General features: G+C 37.1%; 2 protein-coding genes and 1 pseudogene across 4 annotated transcripts; 2 read left to right on the plus strand and 1 right to left on the minus strand.

Annotated features, from left to right (window-relative positions):
- Positions 1–386: 386 nt before the first annotated feature.
- On the plus strand, positions 387–7,349 carry LOC110752707 (signal transducer, putative (DUF3550/UPF0682)). 2 transcript variants are annotated; one of them, XM_021953420.2, is made up of 10 exons: positions 388–679; positions 783–1,176; positions 1,783–1,989; positions 2,500–2,721; positions 3,761–3,827; positions 3,948–4,091; positions 4,834–4,925; positions 5,874–6,056; positions 6,146–6,282; positions 6,700–7,349. In XM_021953420.2, exons 1-10 carry the CDS (start codon positions 564–566, stop codon positions 6,935–6,937), a joined length of 1,800 nt encoding a protein of 599 aa, XP_021809112.1. In that variant the 5' UTR covers positions 388–563; the 3' UTR covers positions 6,938–7,349. The 2 variants fall into 2 exon arrangements, with proteins under 2 accessions (XP_021809113.1, XP_021809112.1); XM_021953421.2 differs by lacking the exon at positions 2,500–2,721 and having other exon boundaries at positions 387–679.
- A 2,773-nt stretch (positions 7,350–10,122) lies between these two features.
- On the plus strand, positions 10,123–12,226 carry LOC110752709 (mRNA splicing factor, thioredoxin-like U5 snRNP). 2 transcript variants are annotated; one of them, XR_015833771.1, is made up of 3 exons: positions 10,123–10,728; positions 10,880–10,953; positions 11,303–12,226. XR_015833771.1 is itself a non-coding variant. In XM_021953423.2 (2 exons), exon 1 carries the CDS (start codon positions 10,244–10,246, stop codon positions 10,697–10,699), a length of 456 nt encoding a protein of 151 aa, XP_021809115.1. In that variant the 5' UTR covers positions 10,125–10,243; the 3' UTR covers positions 10,700–10,728; positions 11,303–12,226. The 2 variants fall into 2 exon arrangements, 1 of the variants encoding a protein (XP_021809115.1); XM_021953423.2 differs by lacking the exon at positions 10,880–10,953 and having other exon boundaries at positions 10,125–10,728.
- Positions 10,960–11,762, minus strand: LOC110752708 (SKP1-like protein 1A pseudogene; annotated as a pseudogene).
- Positions 12,227–16,001: the final 3,775 nt, after the last annotated feature.

Here is a 16,001-nt window from a genome sequence, read left to right on the forward strand (position 1 = left end):
GCCGAATCCCTAAAAACCGTTGCCGAATCAAAACTAGATATATTTGTTATTTTTTTTCACACTTTAATGCCACACTTTTTTATGCATTAAAGAGGAGAGATTGTGGTTATAGGACATTGGAAAAAAAAAAAAAAAAAAAAACCAAGTTCGAATGTCATTTTTTAATGCAAACGATAGTTTAAATTACAAGAAAATAGAGATCCTTGATCCACAAGTCAAGGTCGTTTTTTATTTGACTAGACTCCATTGGCCGAATACCTAAAAACCGTTGCCGAGTCCCTTTTTCCTGGGAAAGAAAATCTAACATGTTTTGGGGATTAATTGAAATATATATAGATTTATTTTGTTGATGGAGAAATGAAAAAAAAAAATGTCAAAACAAAACCTAGCGACCCTTACATGGCCCAAACAGAAAGCCCATTTCCAAAGTTTACTGAACTGAGAAAGAAAATGGAGACAAATTCCTCGCTCCTCCTTTTCTTCCTCCTCCTTCCTTAGCTCACTCACACTTCCAGTCCACCACCACCCCCACCAAAACGACACCACACCAACCCAAAACGACAATGCAAGCACAGCCAACCCCCAACATCCCAGTTAGCGAGTTCTACTGGTCTCTTCTCCACAAAGCCGACAAAAAATTCTCCAAAATTCGAGAGCTCCCTTATTACCATCGCAACAGGTTCTTCCAATTCCCATCCATTTCTTGCATCAAAATCTAAATTTTCAAAATTTATTTCTTAATTTTAATTTTAATTTATTTATTTTCTCAAAATTGTGGTCAGGCACGAGTACGATGCTTACTTCTACAAGGTCTTCAAGGTGTACACGCAGCTATGGAAGTTCCAGCAAGAAAATCGCCAAAAGCTCGTGGAGGCCGGTCTTCGTCGATCGGAGATCGGCGAGATCGCGTCGCGAATCGCTCAGCTGTACTTGGGCCAGTACATGCGGACCAGCGAGGCCAGCTACCTCTCCGAGGCTTACATATTCTATGAGGCGATTCTGAGCAGAGAATACTTTAAGGAGGGCATGTTTCAGGACCTGGGCTTGGCCAGCAAGCAGCTCAGGTTCATTTCTAGGTTTCTCATGGTCTGCTTGCTTTTGAATCGGCGGGAGATGGTGCAGCAGCTGCTTAATCAGCTCAGAGTTTTGGTTGATGAGTGCAAGAGGACCTTCCAGGTTTGTGCTTTTTCAGTATTTTGTTATTAAGGTTTTTTTCTTGAACTACTCGTGAACATTGAATTGCTCTGTCTATTTTTGTTTCGTTTTTAAAATGAAAAATTAAATTTAGTGTGGATTTTTGTGTGTTTATCCCCAGTACATAATTTCAAACTTCAAAAGACAAGAAATTATCGAAAATCTGTACAAGTATATACAAAAAAGGAAATAGAAATAAGAATGCAATAAATATATCTCAGTATTTATATAAGATTATATATAACTAACTAGGCAATCATTCATAATAAAATCATGGATAAAGGAATAGTTTTAAAAGGCTCTGCAGTCATTGAGAATAATGGAAAAACATCAGTTTGGTTTGATTTTATGGATTCCCAAATGGATGTTGTAGCTTTGATTGTAAAATCATAATTTCTTTTTTTGATATTTATGGGGTTAACTGCGGTCTATGACTTAGTCATACGGTTTTGTTTCCTTGTAATATGTAATGCACAACTCTATACTTACTTTTCCCCGCTCAAATTCATGAATGGAAGTTGAAAAGTTTAAGCATTTGTGTTCTTGCAGATAGGTTTTATAGTGACATTTTAATGATCTTGTTTCCAGGAAACTGATTTTAAAGAATGGAAGCTGGTGATTCAGGAAATAGTTAGATTTTTGAAAGCTGACACAGCTTTTATGAATATCAGGCCTTTGAGGTATAGTCTTGTCCTAGACTGTCATCCAGATTCCTTACCACATGTTTCCACATCAGTTGCAAAGAGGTCTTTGAGACTACGAGATGCGATACTGAGCAGCTACCATCATAATGAGGTTAGGTATTGAGGTTTTTCCTTCACTCTTTTTCTCTTGGACAATAAAACAATAATTGTTAAAGTAAATTGCAATCCTTTGTGGACAAGTTGTGTCACTTAATATAAAACAGCTAGTGCACAAAAGCTCTAGCTAACAACAACAAAACAGCCAATCCTTGTGGACTATGTAGTTCTCTTTTCTTCTTTTTCTATTTTGATCTTTCTGTTTCTAGATGTGGTTCAGATGGATGATCTTTAAGGGGACCTCTTGTTTTATGTGTTGTAACTATCATCTTTAATTTAGTGAAAATTGTTTTTCTTGAATTTTAAAAAAAAAACAACAAAAAAGATATGAACAGCTTTCCAATCTGCAAAAATAACTGGAATAGGTTCTCAGTTACTTGTTGATGTTTCCAATCCACAAAGTAGTCAAGGTTCTCATTTACATATTTTTTGATTCCTTATGAATATAATAACTGGACTACTTTTGTGACATTTTCTGTTTTCTCTATGGTTACAACCAAATCAGGTAAAGTTTTCAGAGCTCACTCTTGACACTTTTAGGATGCTTCAGTGTCTGGAGTGGGAACCTAGTGGCTCATTTTACCAGTCAAGTGGTGCTAAAAATGGTCAGAATGGGGCACCAGCGTCCAGCCGCATTAACTACTCCCAGGATATTTCTGATCCTACCCTGCCATCAAACCCACGAAAAGCTGTCTTATATCGTCCTTCTGTTACCCATTTTCTAGCAGTGAGTATAATGGGTAATGTTAATTTACTGATCAATTGCTCGTCGCTCTTGACTTGTTAGCTTGTAGAACATTTTGGATGTATTGAGATTACAGTAGTATAAATCTATGATGAGGTTGTAACCTTTCTTCCATATACTAGTTATGTTCAATGGCATTGACTACCGAAAGTCTTAAAAGCAGTGCCTTTGTAAAACAATGAGAATCAACTTAAATGGAAAAACCATGGAAAACCCTGTTTATTTGAACTACTAGAATGAATTCAAAGACTAGAGGTGGGAGTTTCTTTTTCTGAAATATATCCCTCTTAAGTTTAATGCAAGTTACATAGAAGCATGTCCTTTTGTTCTTGATTTGAGCAGCTATCATCCTGCTATGCATCTGTGTCACAACAAACTTGTATATGACAACAGAGTTTCTCCTTGATTCTGTTACATCTGCCCCCTCATCCCCTCTATGCAATTAGTTTCGGCCATCTTTGTAGGATTTATGCTAGAAACTGAAGTTTCATGCTTCATTCTAGTAAAAGAATTTTTTTAAGGTATGATTCTTGTTGTACATGGGCCAAATCTTGTATAGGACCCAGATGTGTTTGGATTGTGTCACAGTTGTGTCATGGCCCATAATCCTTTTTCTTTTTGCAGACACTTAAGCAATTCCATCTGACGTACGTTAGAGGCTTATTGAGTGCCTGTCCACGTCTGATGGGCATCAGGTGTGGTAGGAGGCATGTCTGTGCATCATAGTATCTATAGTTGGAGGATCAAGCTAATAATTACTACATATCAATTTGTAAAATAATGAACAATTTTTATTTATACTGTGACTTTGAGTAAGCACACCATTGTTTTCAGTAAACACATATGGAATGGGTTTGGATCAAATATAACTCTTACCATCATTTTTTCCCTTTTGCAATAGTTAATTCTCCTTGTATCTGAATAATGATCCTCTCTCTGCAAGATTGCAATAACGATGTATTATTTTTAATTAAGAGCTGCATAGGTGATAACTTTTCAATACTGTTTGCATGACTGGCAGGTTTTGGCCACAATTTGTGAGGAGCTTCCCCCTGATGGAGTTATCTTGATATATCTGTCAGCTTCAGGTGTGAAAAATTAGTTTTGTATCTTAGCTCAGGGGTTTTGTTTTGTTTATGTGTTGTGTAAATCAACATTTCTTTTCATAATTAAAATGGTTCATTTAATAGATATTATGTCCCCAGCAGGTGCTGGAATGTACTCAGATGTGAACTCCCCTTCTACGTTGGCTTATCCATCTGATAGACTAAACCCTTCTCGCGGACAAAGTAAAGGAGATGGCTCAAGCTTTCAAGCGGGTTGTTTACAGTTTGGTACCCATGGAAATGGAGGTAATTTTCAAATAAATGAGGACCAAATAATTGCAAACCATCTACTGAAACTGATGAGGAACAAATAATTACATACCATCCATTGAAATGATTAAATTTGGTTATATGCATAAGTATATTAAAAGTGTTGTCTAAGGGCTCGTCTTGGGTCTAGATTTGCACGATGTCCCTAAAAAGTTGGCCTAGCAAAAGAAAGAAAAACTCAAAACATCTGAAATGCCTGCCAAGTGTTTTGTCAGAATTTGTAGTTTGTCGTTCTTTCTTCCCTTTGTGTGAGTTCTTGCAAGATGAGGTTGTAGGCGTGCATCAAGGAGAAGCTAATGATGCACTCTTGATTAGGAGGTGCCTTGGTTCAAATCAAGTGATCTCTAGTACTGGCAGCAATAATAAAATATATAAGGTTATATGTTTTCTGAATATATGGGGGTTGAAGGGGTAGGATAGGTTGAGTGGGTTTAAGAAGAGATTGATTTGGTTGAATAAGAAGCAAAATATTTTACTACTTTGTAGTGAATTTGTAATTATGTACCCATAGAAATTCAAGAGCTACATTTGTTGTTTCTCACATGTCATGTTTCACTAATGTGTAATTCATCAATGGATTTTCCTGGTTATTGTTTATGAAGATATTGAATTGAACAATAGGAATGGCTTGCTCAAACTTGGATCTTGTTTGATTTCCTTGTTTTGAATAACTTCTAAGGATCAACTATTCTGATATTATACGCAATACCTTTTTCAGGAATGAATAGCATTTATCCTAGTGACTTGGTTCCATTTACAAGAAGACCACTTTTTCTAGTCATTGACTGTGACAACAGTGAAGCTTTTGAGGTAAGTATATTAACTCTATTTTGTTATTACACATCCTTTAGTTAGAAATTTCTAGATGTGTGTATGAGGGTTGGACTGGAATCTCAATAATTTTTTTTACCTGTAAAGAAGTTTAGGGATTTAAAATTGAAGATATGCTGTGAGGTTTAAAATATCAAGGGTAGCTGGATAATCTCTTGTTACAACTCAATAGATTTATGGTCCGTAGATTAGCTCTAAGTGTTTTAAGCAAATAAGTTTATGTTTAAAGTTTGCAGTGCTCTCGTTCTGCAGCATTTAGTATTACACCACCAAAACATCTTTCTGCAAAAATATATAAACGCTTCAGGTGAAGTGTATTGAAAGATGTTATAAAAATCAGTATATTTAATTGTACTTCAGAAATATATAAATATTTCTAGCTCTTCATATCACACTACAATATCTGCTGCAAGTTCCTAACTCTCCCCTTATGTTACATCTCTTAAAATTTTCATATGGCCTCATTGGATGCACTGATCATTCCTAAATTGGCTAATTTCTTAAAGTTCACAAAATGACTGAAGGTTGAGTACTGTCTTTGGTAGTGATTTCAAATTTCTACAAATGTGTGATATTGTTCTCTGAAGAAGCTGTTAATGTATATAGTAATTGGGTACTGTTAGACTTGCATAGTCAGTTATATCTACTCCCCAAAGAATCAGATGACACCTAGATGTATGTACCTGTCACTATTTAATAATCTTAACCCTCCTCTCTCTCTCTCTCTCTCTCTCTCTCTCTCTCTCTCTCTCTCTCTCTCTCTCTCTGTGTCCACTGAGCAGAATTATTGGTCTGGTAGCTTGATGAGTGAGACCTATGCTCATTTTCCCCCCTTTTTCCCTCTTCTCAAAATTCATTTAAGGATCAGTAGAAATCTCTATTACTCTAAACTATAGAGAAGATAATTAATGTTTAAACTGTGCTCAGGCCGTAAATGGAGTACAAAAAGGTGAAACACCTGCAATGCTCCTATCTTCTAGTTCTTCATATCACATTGCTGCTATTGGTTCCTCTCGTCATTCAAGTGGAAGCCTGTTCACTATTTTCCTCACAGCTCCTTTGCAGGCTTTCTGTTTATTGCTCGGTATTTCAGGATCTGACATTGACATGGTGCGTAAAAGTTGACACTTTTTTCTCTTTATACTTGAAAAATACATTTATTTAGTGTTTCCTAAAAATTTATGGAATGAAAATGTCAGGATACATATAACAAGGCTGAGAAGCTTCTTTCCAGTTCATTTAGTGACTGGGGGTCTACTTTGGTGACATCAGACACTATTGATCCTGTTTGGGCACAGATTTTGAGTGACCCATTCCTAAGGCGACTCCTTTTGCGGTATTATTCTGTTTCTTCTTTGCTCTTATGTAAAAGTATATAATGTGCAGCCCTGCAGAGTCTCTAGTGTTTTCTTCTTCTTTTTTACTTTCTTCTTTTTTTTTTCTTTTTTTTTTTTTGGTTGTAATTTTGCCTACCACTATAAAGCTTTATGGACTGCTCTTACAAACACATCTTTTGGTTCTTTGTCACTGTGAGCATGGAAAATCAAACCTTTATCAGCTCTTTGTATTAATGCTCTCAAATTGGTTAACCTTTTCATCTCTTTGCTGATTTTTTCCTAGAGGTCTTATCTTTTGGGCGAACGGTTCCTTGTCATCTTAGTGTTTCTCTCCAGTACTTAAGTTGTACAAATTCTACTCTCCCTTGTGTGTGTGATACATGTATCTCTGTATAAATTATGTCTTCTTCCTTCAGGTTCCTATTTTGTCGGGCAGCGCTATCACTCTATGCTCCAACTTTCAATAAGAAGGAATTTATTCCCAAATGTATACCGTGTCTTCCAGCGTCTGTCCTGCCAACGACAGCAGCATGTCAAACTGTAATTTTGCAGATAGCGAACGTCTTTGGAGCCACAGGCAAGTTCATCTTTTCAGAAGGACTTGAACTCCCAGAAAATAGACAGGGTGACTCGGAATCAATGTCATGTTCATGAATCATATGGGGCAAATGACATTAGAGATAAACAAATGAATGGTTTGTGAGTTCCCTGTTGGTGTTTCAGATTCTTGGTGTTTGTATAGAAAATTCATAAGCCTTAAAGAACGTCCAAGATGATGCAAAACCTTTGTAAGAGACAAGTTGGACTTTGGACTTATTATTTTCTTTTTTATTAAATGGAAAGAAAAACAAAAATTGATGTCTGTATAATAGGAGAGAGCTCTTCTCCTGGCAATCCGCCGAGTGACCCGTCCTAGTTGAATCAGGTTGGCCTGGATTTCAGTTTTCCCTCGAGTCAAGTCGAGTCATAAGCCTTGCTGCCCAACATCTCATTTAGGTGCAACGTTATTTTGTAAACTATTGTGGATGATTTATACTCATTGCACTCGAATTTTCTTTATTGCAAATCTGAAACACAAACTGTCAAAATATTTATTTTATTTCATTTGATACTCAATTAATCATACCATATCTGGAAAAAAATTAATCATAACATACAAAAAAATCAGGGTCCATAATGGCAGTGAATTTCACTCAATGAGGCATATTATTTTCATGAACATTGATATTATTTTATCAACACTCTGTCTACACAACCCGATAAAATGGGGTGGACTGACCACACATACAGGGTTCCATTGATGAGTTTTATTGAGAATACTATCCAAACCAAATCAGCGATTTTCAGTTTGGTTCTGCTGCATATGGCGAGGCAATGCCTTACCCGAGCCGGCCTATAATGTAAGCATTTTTTATTTTTTTAATATTATACCCTAAATTGGAAAAATATCAGGCCAGTCATATTAACATTTTCGTGGTTACTATGCTTTCATCTTTGTATTAACCTTTTTTATGGGTATTTGTACTGGCCTCTTGTGGCTTACGGTCTTTGTACTTAATTTATGAATAATTATTGTTTTTCTCTATTGAAAAGTGGAAATGGATCTTGACTTGCAGACTAATGGTCTCAAGTTTGTTATTGATGTATTTTAAGGCCTTTCTCTTTGATTAAATGCATTTGCATTTTTCCTTAAACGTGCATATTGTGTTCTTTTATTTTCTTTTTCTGTTCCAATTTTCGTTTTATAAAAGTTTTTCGATAATTGTTCTTGATAGACCAGGTTAGCACAAAATTGTTCCAGTAGCTAACCTGTGTGGTTTGGATTAAAGCTTACTTAAACTTTTTTTTTTCAGTTAAGATACAATAGGAAACGTTTTGGACCATACAATTAACCTAGTTTTATGAAATATTCTATTTCCTTTCATGGATTAAATTCAATCCAGTGGGATCTTTCATTCACATTTTTTTCCCCTCAACAACGATCCATGTGGCATTTCTAACTTTATAATAAAATAGGTTCCAGACTTGAGATTCTTTTCCTGTTTAAGTAATGTTGAAGTGCATAAGTAATTCCATACCTCAAATCTTGGGTTTTTTTTTCGGATGTTAACTATTTGAACATCCTTTTTGCTGAATATATCTTTGGAATTTTTTTATAGAAATCTATTCTCTCCCCCCCAAATTTCTTACCCCCACACAAATCTATTCTCTCCCCCCCTCTCCGATTTCTTCTTCCACCATCCGCTGAGATCGAAGGCTATATGGCTGATGCCAGCTACAAGGTCCGCTCCTCTAACCTACATGTCACTCAACCCCTCGAGCGCATCGAGACCGTCATAGTCAACTCCCCCAATGACCTCTCCCAGCTCGCCTCCAACGCCTTTCTCTACAACCCCTCCGACCTCACCTCCTGGATCGACTCGCTCCTCTCCGAGTTCAACAACCAGCCCTCATCTCCATCACCTCCGATCTAGACTTCCCTGACGCCATCATAGAGGAGAAGAAATCGGGAGGAATTGGGGGGAAGAAATTGGAAGGAAGGATTTCTGGGAGGGGGAAGAAATTTAATATTTTATTCATATAATTGCATGATTTGATTTCAGGGGTGTTATCAGACTATGGTTTTTGAGGCAAGATTATTGATGCTTATACTGCCAGTGTGTTGTTTCTTGTGGTACTATGGGGGAGAAATTGGGAGGAAGGAGGGGGGAGAAGAAATCAAGGGAGGAAAGAAATCTTGGATGGGGAAGAAATTGGGGGAGGAAAGAAATCTGGGAGGGGGAAGAAATCGGGAGGAAGGAGGAAGAAATTGGGGAATTGGAGGAGAGAGCGGGATTTTTTTTTAATTTTTAATTTTTTGGTTTTTTAATATTTTAATCAATTTAAAATTAAAAAATAAAATAAAATGTGGGAAATTTAGTGCCACGTAGGCAACTAACAGAGAGAACTGACGGAAATCCTAACGACGGAACCACATTGTAACAAATTTAAAAGATCAGGGTATGTGATTGTTAAAATTGAAAAGATATGGACTAACATGTCTTAAGGGTGTAACTATAGGGTACTAAATTGTAATTAACCATAAATTTAAATTCATACATTGATTATGGATGATTTACAAATACATAAACCCTATACCTTACATTATGGGCTAGTTTGGCATTGCTGTGCTGTGAAGATAATCGCTGTCAGATTTGTTGTGAGAGAAATCAGCTATGAGAGAAAGCAGTTTGGCGTATAGTAAACTTTTTGTTAAAAGTGTTGTTGGTATTGATTTCCTCATGATCAGAAAATGATTGCGGCATAATCATTAAACCCCGCGTCTCTTCAAAACAGATTCCTGCATAATCAGAAAATGAAAGCACCTCATTAAATATTTTCCCTTATAGCTTTCTCTCACATCAATTTTTAAGAATAAGTGATTTTCTCACAGTTTATCAAACGAGCAAAACCAAACGAGCACTATATGTATCATTAATTTTCTTTAGTTAAATCCCACGTTCACATAAAAAGGGAATTTTGTTATTTACTCTTTCCGAACATTTTTGTTTGTATTTTCTTGTTTGTTAATGTGCATAAGAAATTTTGTTATTTATATGTTATTGTTTGTTTGTGCGCATGTGATGCGAAAGTGGCGTAAGTGTCGGGAGGGAAACAACAATATCTTTTTTTAATAGCTTAGGTTGTTTGTAGTTGGCTTTCTTTTTTACTGATGTTTTCAAATTTTTTTCCAAATCTTTATGTTTTCAAAGCCCAAAATCCCAATTTGACAATTTTTATGACATTTTTTTTAAAAAAAAAAATCATCAATAAAAATATACCAAAGGAGGCCCAAAGGCCCAACATCTTAATTTTCTCTCTCTCATCTCCTTCATATCCCAAACCGCACCCATTCTCCTGATGTCTCTTGCTTATCGAATTGCTTCACTGCGTTTAAATCTGTGCCTCTAGGGCAGGAAGATGAGCTACCTATTGAAGACGCTGACGAAGAAGCAAGAGGTGGATTCTCTCATCAGATCCACCATCGACAAAGTCCTCGTCCTCCGCTTCGGCCGAGCTTCCGATACCGTCTGCCTCCTCCTCGACGACGTCCTCGCCAAAACGGCGCGAGAGGTCTCAAATTTCGCAGCAATTGCGCTCGTCGATATCGATTCTGAGGACATTCAAGTCTACGCCAAATACTTCGACATCACTCTGATTCCATCGACGGTTTTCTTCTTCAATGCCCACCACATGAAGATGGACTCGGGAACAGCGGATCACACCAAATGGGTCGGTGCGTTTCAGCAAAAACAGGACTTCATTGATGTCGTCGAGGCTATTTTTAGAGGAGCTATGAAAGGGAAGCTGATCGTGAGCTGCCCGTTGCCGCCGGAACGAATACCCAAATATCAGTTGCTGTACAAAGATGTGTAGGAGTTGCACAACTCAGGAATTTTGATCAGGTTCTTGATTTCTGCATTTTTTTTTTAATATTGATATGTATTTGACAAATATTGCCAATAGAAAAAAAAAATATATATATATATAAATCTTATTGCCTGTGATCTTTTGGTTGCATGTCAATCTTGGTGATTATGCTTTTCTTGCCAATAGAAATTAGAGGAGCAATCATGATAACTTTTGCCGTTTGGTAATGAGTTATCATTACCATTGATCATAGCAGTTAGGTAATCAATCTGCACTTGGTCTGTGAATCCAGTTTAGTTAATTTCCAAGAGCTGTAATTTGTTAAGAATTTATCTGAGAACAAAAAGCTTCGTCCATACACACAAAACTGGGAGACATAACTCTAGATAGAAATATTTGACAAAAGAGGTTTTGCAGAAATCTTGGTTACATCTAAGCAATCACCTAACAAAAAAATTTATTTAAAAAAGAACAGTTGAATTATAACTAGAAGAAAAATAGTAGACAAAATGTCAAATTATGTAATAATAACATGTATGTAAGGGGATCTCTAACTCTCTCACTCGAATGCCCACTGGTTCTCCATTCGAATCTTCTGTTCTTCCTCAGGTGTGAAGTCATTCTTGATTTTGAAGGTCTCACGGATCTCTTCAGGCATCTTTCCCTTGATCATGTCCGCCACAGTTTGGACGATCAAATCCAGCAGGCTCTTGATGTCGAGATAATTTGCAGCCATGATTAGGTGATACAGAGTTTCCTGGTCCACCGTCATGAACTTAGCGTCCCAGTCCTTCAGACTGTCCTCTTTGTTGTCGCCATCGGTGGCCTTCTTCAGAATGTCCTCTTTGTTCTCGCCATCAGCGGCCTCTTCATTGTGCTTCCTGCAGTACTCGATCACCTTCGCTAGGATGTTGCTGGTCACATTCGGCAGAGGTATCGTGCCGTCGGCACAGTTGTCCTCCACCATGTGCTTGATGGTCTGCGACTGCATGGCCACAGCCTCCTCCACCTCGAAGATCTCACCATCCTTGGTCTTCAGGGTTATCTTCTTCATCTCAACGGAGGCCATTGTTTTGGTCTTTGTAATATTAACTAAGACTTTGAGTTGAGAACTTGGGAGAGTTTTTCGTTTCTGGCTATGGAAGTTGAAGGATTGAGTGATTTGAGTTGCAAAGATTGAGAGACTTTGGGGTGATTTTATAGTCTACTCGTAACACCTTGTCCTTTTAGGAAAAGGAGACGAATTATATTTTCTTTTTCTTTTTTCTCGTATTGGGAAACATACTCATACTAGGAAAAAGGAAAGTTGGCTGATGGCCCCTGTATCAAGTAGGAATAGGTTTTTTTTTGGTCTGACCTATAACAGATAGAAAAGGGAAAGTTCTAGAAACCTTTTCCTGTAACAAATAGGATAGGGAAAGTTTTTTTCTTTCATCTGTATCAGGATAATATTGAATTCATTCGCCATCCCAAAAATTTCAATCTGGAATGGTATAGCTCCTAATACCAAGTTCTACCAATTCATGGTCCAAACTTATCACACGTCTATCATAGGCGTTCTACTAATTAATGGTCCAAACAAAAACCTTCTTAAGGATTTAATTACAAACAAAAAAACTTTTCACACGTCTATCCTAAAGAAGTTTTTGGTTTTTGTCAACGGGGTTTAGGGCAGTGAAAATGGACATTGACTTGCAAACTAGTGGTTTCATGTTTAAACTCTCATGGCACTATGGTAGGAATCCCGAGCCTCTCCATTTAGAAATTGTTGTATATTTACCCGCATTTCATAAAATATGGACCATCCAAATAATTCAATGCATGAGAACATGTCAAATCACCCACTTAGTAAGTTTGCAATTTTCTTTAAAACTGACGTTAACAGTCCCTTTAACGGAAAAAATAAAAATGAAGACGGCTAACAATCCCTCCATCTTCGTCTGCAGTCGCACCTACTCCTTTCTCTTCCCTCTTTATAATTGGTCTTTCTTTTTTCTCTTCTTTATTTTTCTCTTTTGGCTTCTTGGTAGTCTAACTCCAATTAAACGACCACGCCCTCGCTATGTATCAGAATAGCAATCAATTGGAATATGTTCCTAATCAATTGCAGCTGATGTTTACAGCTTTCAATAAAAGTCAATTGTAGTAGTGGATTTGGAATTGAAAGCTATCCAAAAGAGTAGATTTGCAACTTGCAATACATTTGTGCTTTTTTTGCATGACTTTTAAACCCAACTTTCTTATAAGATTTTTAGTTTCTCATATTAAGGTTTTCTTTCAAGAAATTGATGTAGTATATTCTGTCTATTAGAGGTTTTTTCACACATCACAATGAAAAAGAATTACTAACCAAAATCCATTCATATTAAATTGATGAGAAAAATATCAATAAAGTGTGAAGACATTAGAGCAAGTCCAGCGTTGGTGCAAAACCGGGCAAAAGGCTGCTCGGGCAAGCCCAATTCGACTCCAGCGGTAGAGAACAAGCCCGGGCAAGGCATGGGACCCACCAGCCTGGGCAAGCCCACGGGCAAATCTTGCCTGGGCTCAAGCCCGAAGGCGCTGACGTCAGCGTTGATATCACGCTGACGTCAGCGAGCAAAAAAAAATTCAAAAAAATTCAATTTTTTTTTAATAAAAAAAAACCAAAATATTATGGATGTTTTCCCTATAAATACATAACAATTTTATTCACTTTCTAAATTGTTTATATTTTGTTGCATAATCTTTTTTTTTTTCTTGCCCTTGCCCTAGCCTTCCAAAGGTGGAACCAACTAAGGCAAGGCTGCCACTATTCACATGAATAGTGGCAGCCATTGCCTTGCCTTTGCCTTGCCTTAGCCTTCATGGATGGACTTGCTCTTACAGAGGGAACATGCGTCAGAGAGTTGAGAGAGGAGGAGTTGAAGAAGATGATCATAAAGGCAACATCGTTTTTGTTGTAAGGTATTATTGTGGCCGATGTGGCATAGTTAAATGGTCCAAATTTTATGAATTGCAGGTAAATGTACAGTCACTAAATACAGAGCTTCGAGATCCCCATGATAGTGCGTGTGAAAAACCCTCATCCCCGCGCGCAAGAGGGGGGGGTTGGTGTTGGGGTGTGGTGGTTGAGGAATTTCAACATAGCAGGCTCCCAAGTTTAATGGCATATTCCCATATCCTTTCCATCTATTCATTGGAGCAATTTCCGCCCGGGGGTTTGGGGTGGTTGTGGAATTTCAACATAGCAGGTGGCATATTCCCATTCCCTTTACATCTATTCATTGGTGCAATTTCCGATGAATTTGAATTTAAATATAATATGCATTTTCGTATCTACTATTAGAAGCTTTGTTTCAATCTATAGAGTGACTGTGCCAATTTGCAAACATAGGAAAAATGATATGAAGATCTGTAAAATTGACCGTGGTTGTAACACTTTTTTTTTTATAGAAAAGATAGTATTTCATTAAACCGAAAGGAACATTACATGGTAAGAACTAGTATTTAACGGCGGCCTCGTTAAAACCTTCCCAGAGAAACAAAATTCTGGGATAGGAAAGAGTACCACACATTCTATTGACTAAAGAGAAGAGTCAAACAACTTATACGAAACAAACCTACCTAAACCCCAACCACATAACCCTGAAAACAACATCTCATCACTACGTAGGTACTGTCAACGAAGTCCTCCTAAGATATAGAAAAAGCATCATAGTTCTTCGTACATAGTAAAAAACGTACTATGAGTATCATAATAGATCCAGCCAATCACTCAACCGCAAAACCATTGAGACACATCTCATCACTACGCAGATACTGTCAAAGAAAGCCTCCTATGATTTAAAGAAAACATCATAGTTCTTCGTACATAGTCAAAAACGTATTGTGAGAATCATAACAGATCCAGCCAAACACCAACCGCCACCTCCAATTTTCTTGATCCAAAACTCCAGCTGACAAGCAAAGGAGACCAACATTGGCCTCTTAGCCAGAAGAAAATTCCAAAGAAAGATATTCATAGTAGGAACGTTCATCAGTTGCCAAGCCCACGAACGTTCCATAGGAGAATTATTAGGGAGATCTTGGAGAACCCTCGAGGCTGGTCTTCTTCGCCTTGTCAACAAAATCCTCGATACAAAAACTATGCTTACCAGAAAAATCCATGCCACTAACAATCAGATGCTTAGCACTAGTTTTCGCACGCTTCTAATTCCCGCTTAGTGTCACATACTTGTCATCCCCTTGAGCAGAAGAGGCGGTGGCCATCTCCATAGCGTTAAGATGGAGACCCCTCACCAGCGACTGGCTCCTTGGGAACCCACAAAGAAAGCCAACACAGCCACCCCATGGAGAACAAAAGAGCAAAAAAATACGTCATACCCAATTCACCAAGAAGAACCAAAAAAGACAATCAGAGAAGATTGAGAGAAACGGCGCAGAAAATGAGTAAAGAAAACTGAAGAAACCCTAACCCTAACCGTCAAGGCCCTCCTCGCATAAACTAGAGAGCGACTGACCGGGATTGTAACTTGTACCTTATAAATTTACCACTCTCCTTGATGAAGATCATGTACTTATATAATATTTCATTAATTGTTTTTATAAAAATAAAAAAAAACTCTTTTATCATAAGTATTGGGTACATGTGCTGCATCACATGCAGAGGAGGGGCTTGTTAATTAATCTGTGAAATTTCGATTATATTAATTGCTTTGTCTCGCCGATCTCCTCCTCTCCTTCAAGTGCTGCCATGAGAATTATATATCATCTTTCTTCTTTATACAAAAGAAATACTCTGCAGTTCAAAACGTTTCATGAAGAATTTGGCCTAAGTAAAACATGGCATGATCTGCAAATTGTTTCCATTCTTTGTGCAAATTTAGTCACAACACAAAGAGTGGAAACAATTTGCAGGCGCTGATTTGTTTTATAATTATAGTGAAATATAGTTTAATTTTAAGATAATGGCGTAATGATTTTTTTTTTTTTTTCAAAGGCATGAAACTAAAAAAGTCAAACAATACAATCGATGGAGAATATGAAGAAATCAAAGAAATTAATTGAAGGAAGAAGCAAAGTCAAATATATATATATATATATATATATATATATATATATAGTTATTCTCTTATCCGGATGTCCGCACGTTATTATCGTGCGGATCCTATTGTAAACAGGCAGGAAAACAAAGAGGGGTAGTACAAAATACACTGCGTCCGCACGATAATAACGTCCGGATGTCCGCATAAGAGAATTTCTGTATATATATATATATATATATATATATATATATATATATAAATGAAGATAATCGAGGCTAATC

Source organism: Prunus avium, chromosome 2 (assembly GCF_965620075.1).
Source record: "Prunus avium chromosome 2, drPruAviu1.hap1.1, whole genome shotgun sequence".
Lineage (NCBI taxonomy): Eukaryota > Viridiplantae > Streptophyta > Magnoliopsida > Rosales > Rosaceae > Prunus > Prunus avium.

Bases quoted from the DNA above. Each gene is read 5' to 3' on its own strand.
- LOC110752707 (XM_021953420.2), top strand. From the start codon at position 564: ATGCAAGCACAGCCAACCCCCAACATCCCAGTTAGCGAGTTCTACTGG. The intron at 2,722-3,760 runs GTGAGTATAATG...CATGACTGGCAG, and splicing joins CTGTTACCCATTTTCTAGCA to GTTTTGGCCACAATTTGTGA. The intron at 4,092-4,833 runs GTAATTTTCAAA...TACCTTTTTCAG, and splicing joins TGGTACCCATGGAAATGGAG to GAATGAATAGCATTTATCCT.
- LOC110752709 (XM_021953423.2), top strand. From the start codon at position 10,244: ATGAGCTACCTATTGAAGACGCTGACGAAGAAGCAAGAGGTGGATTCT.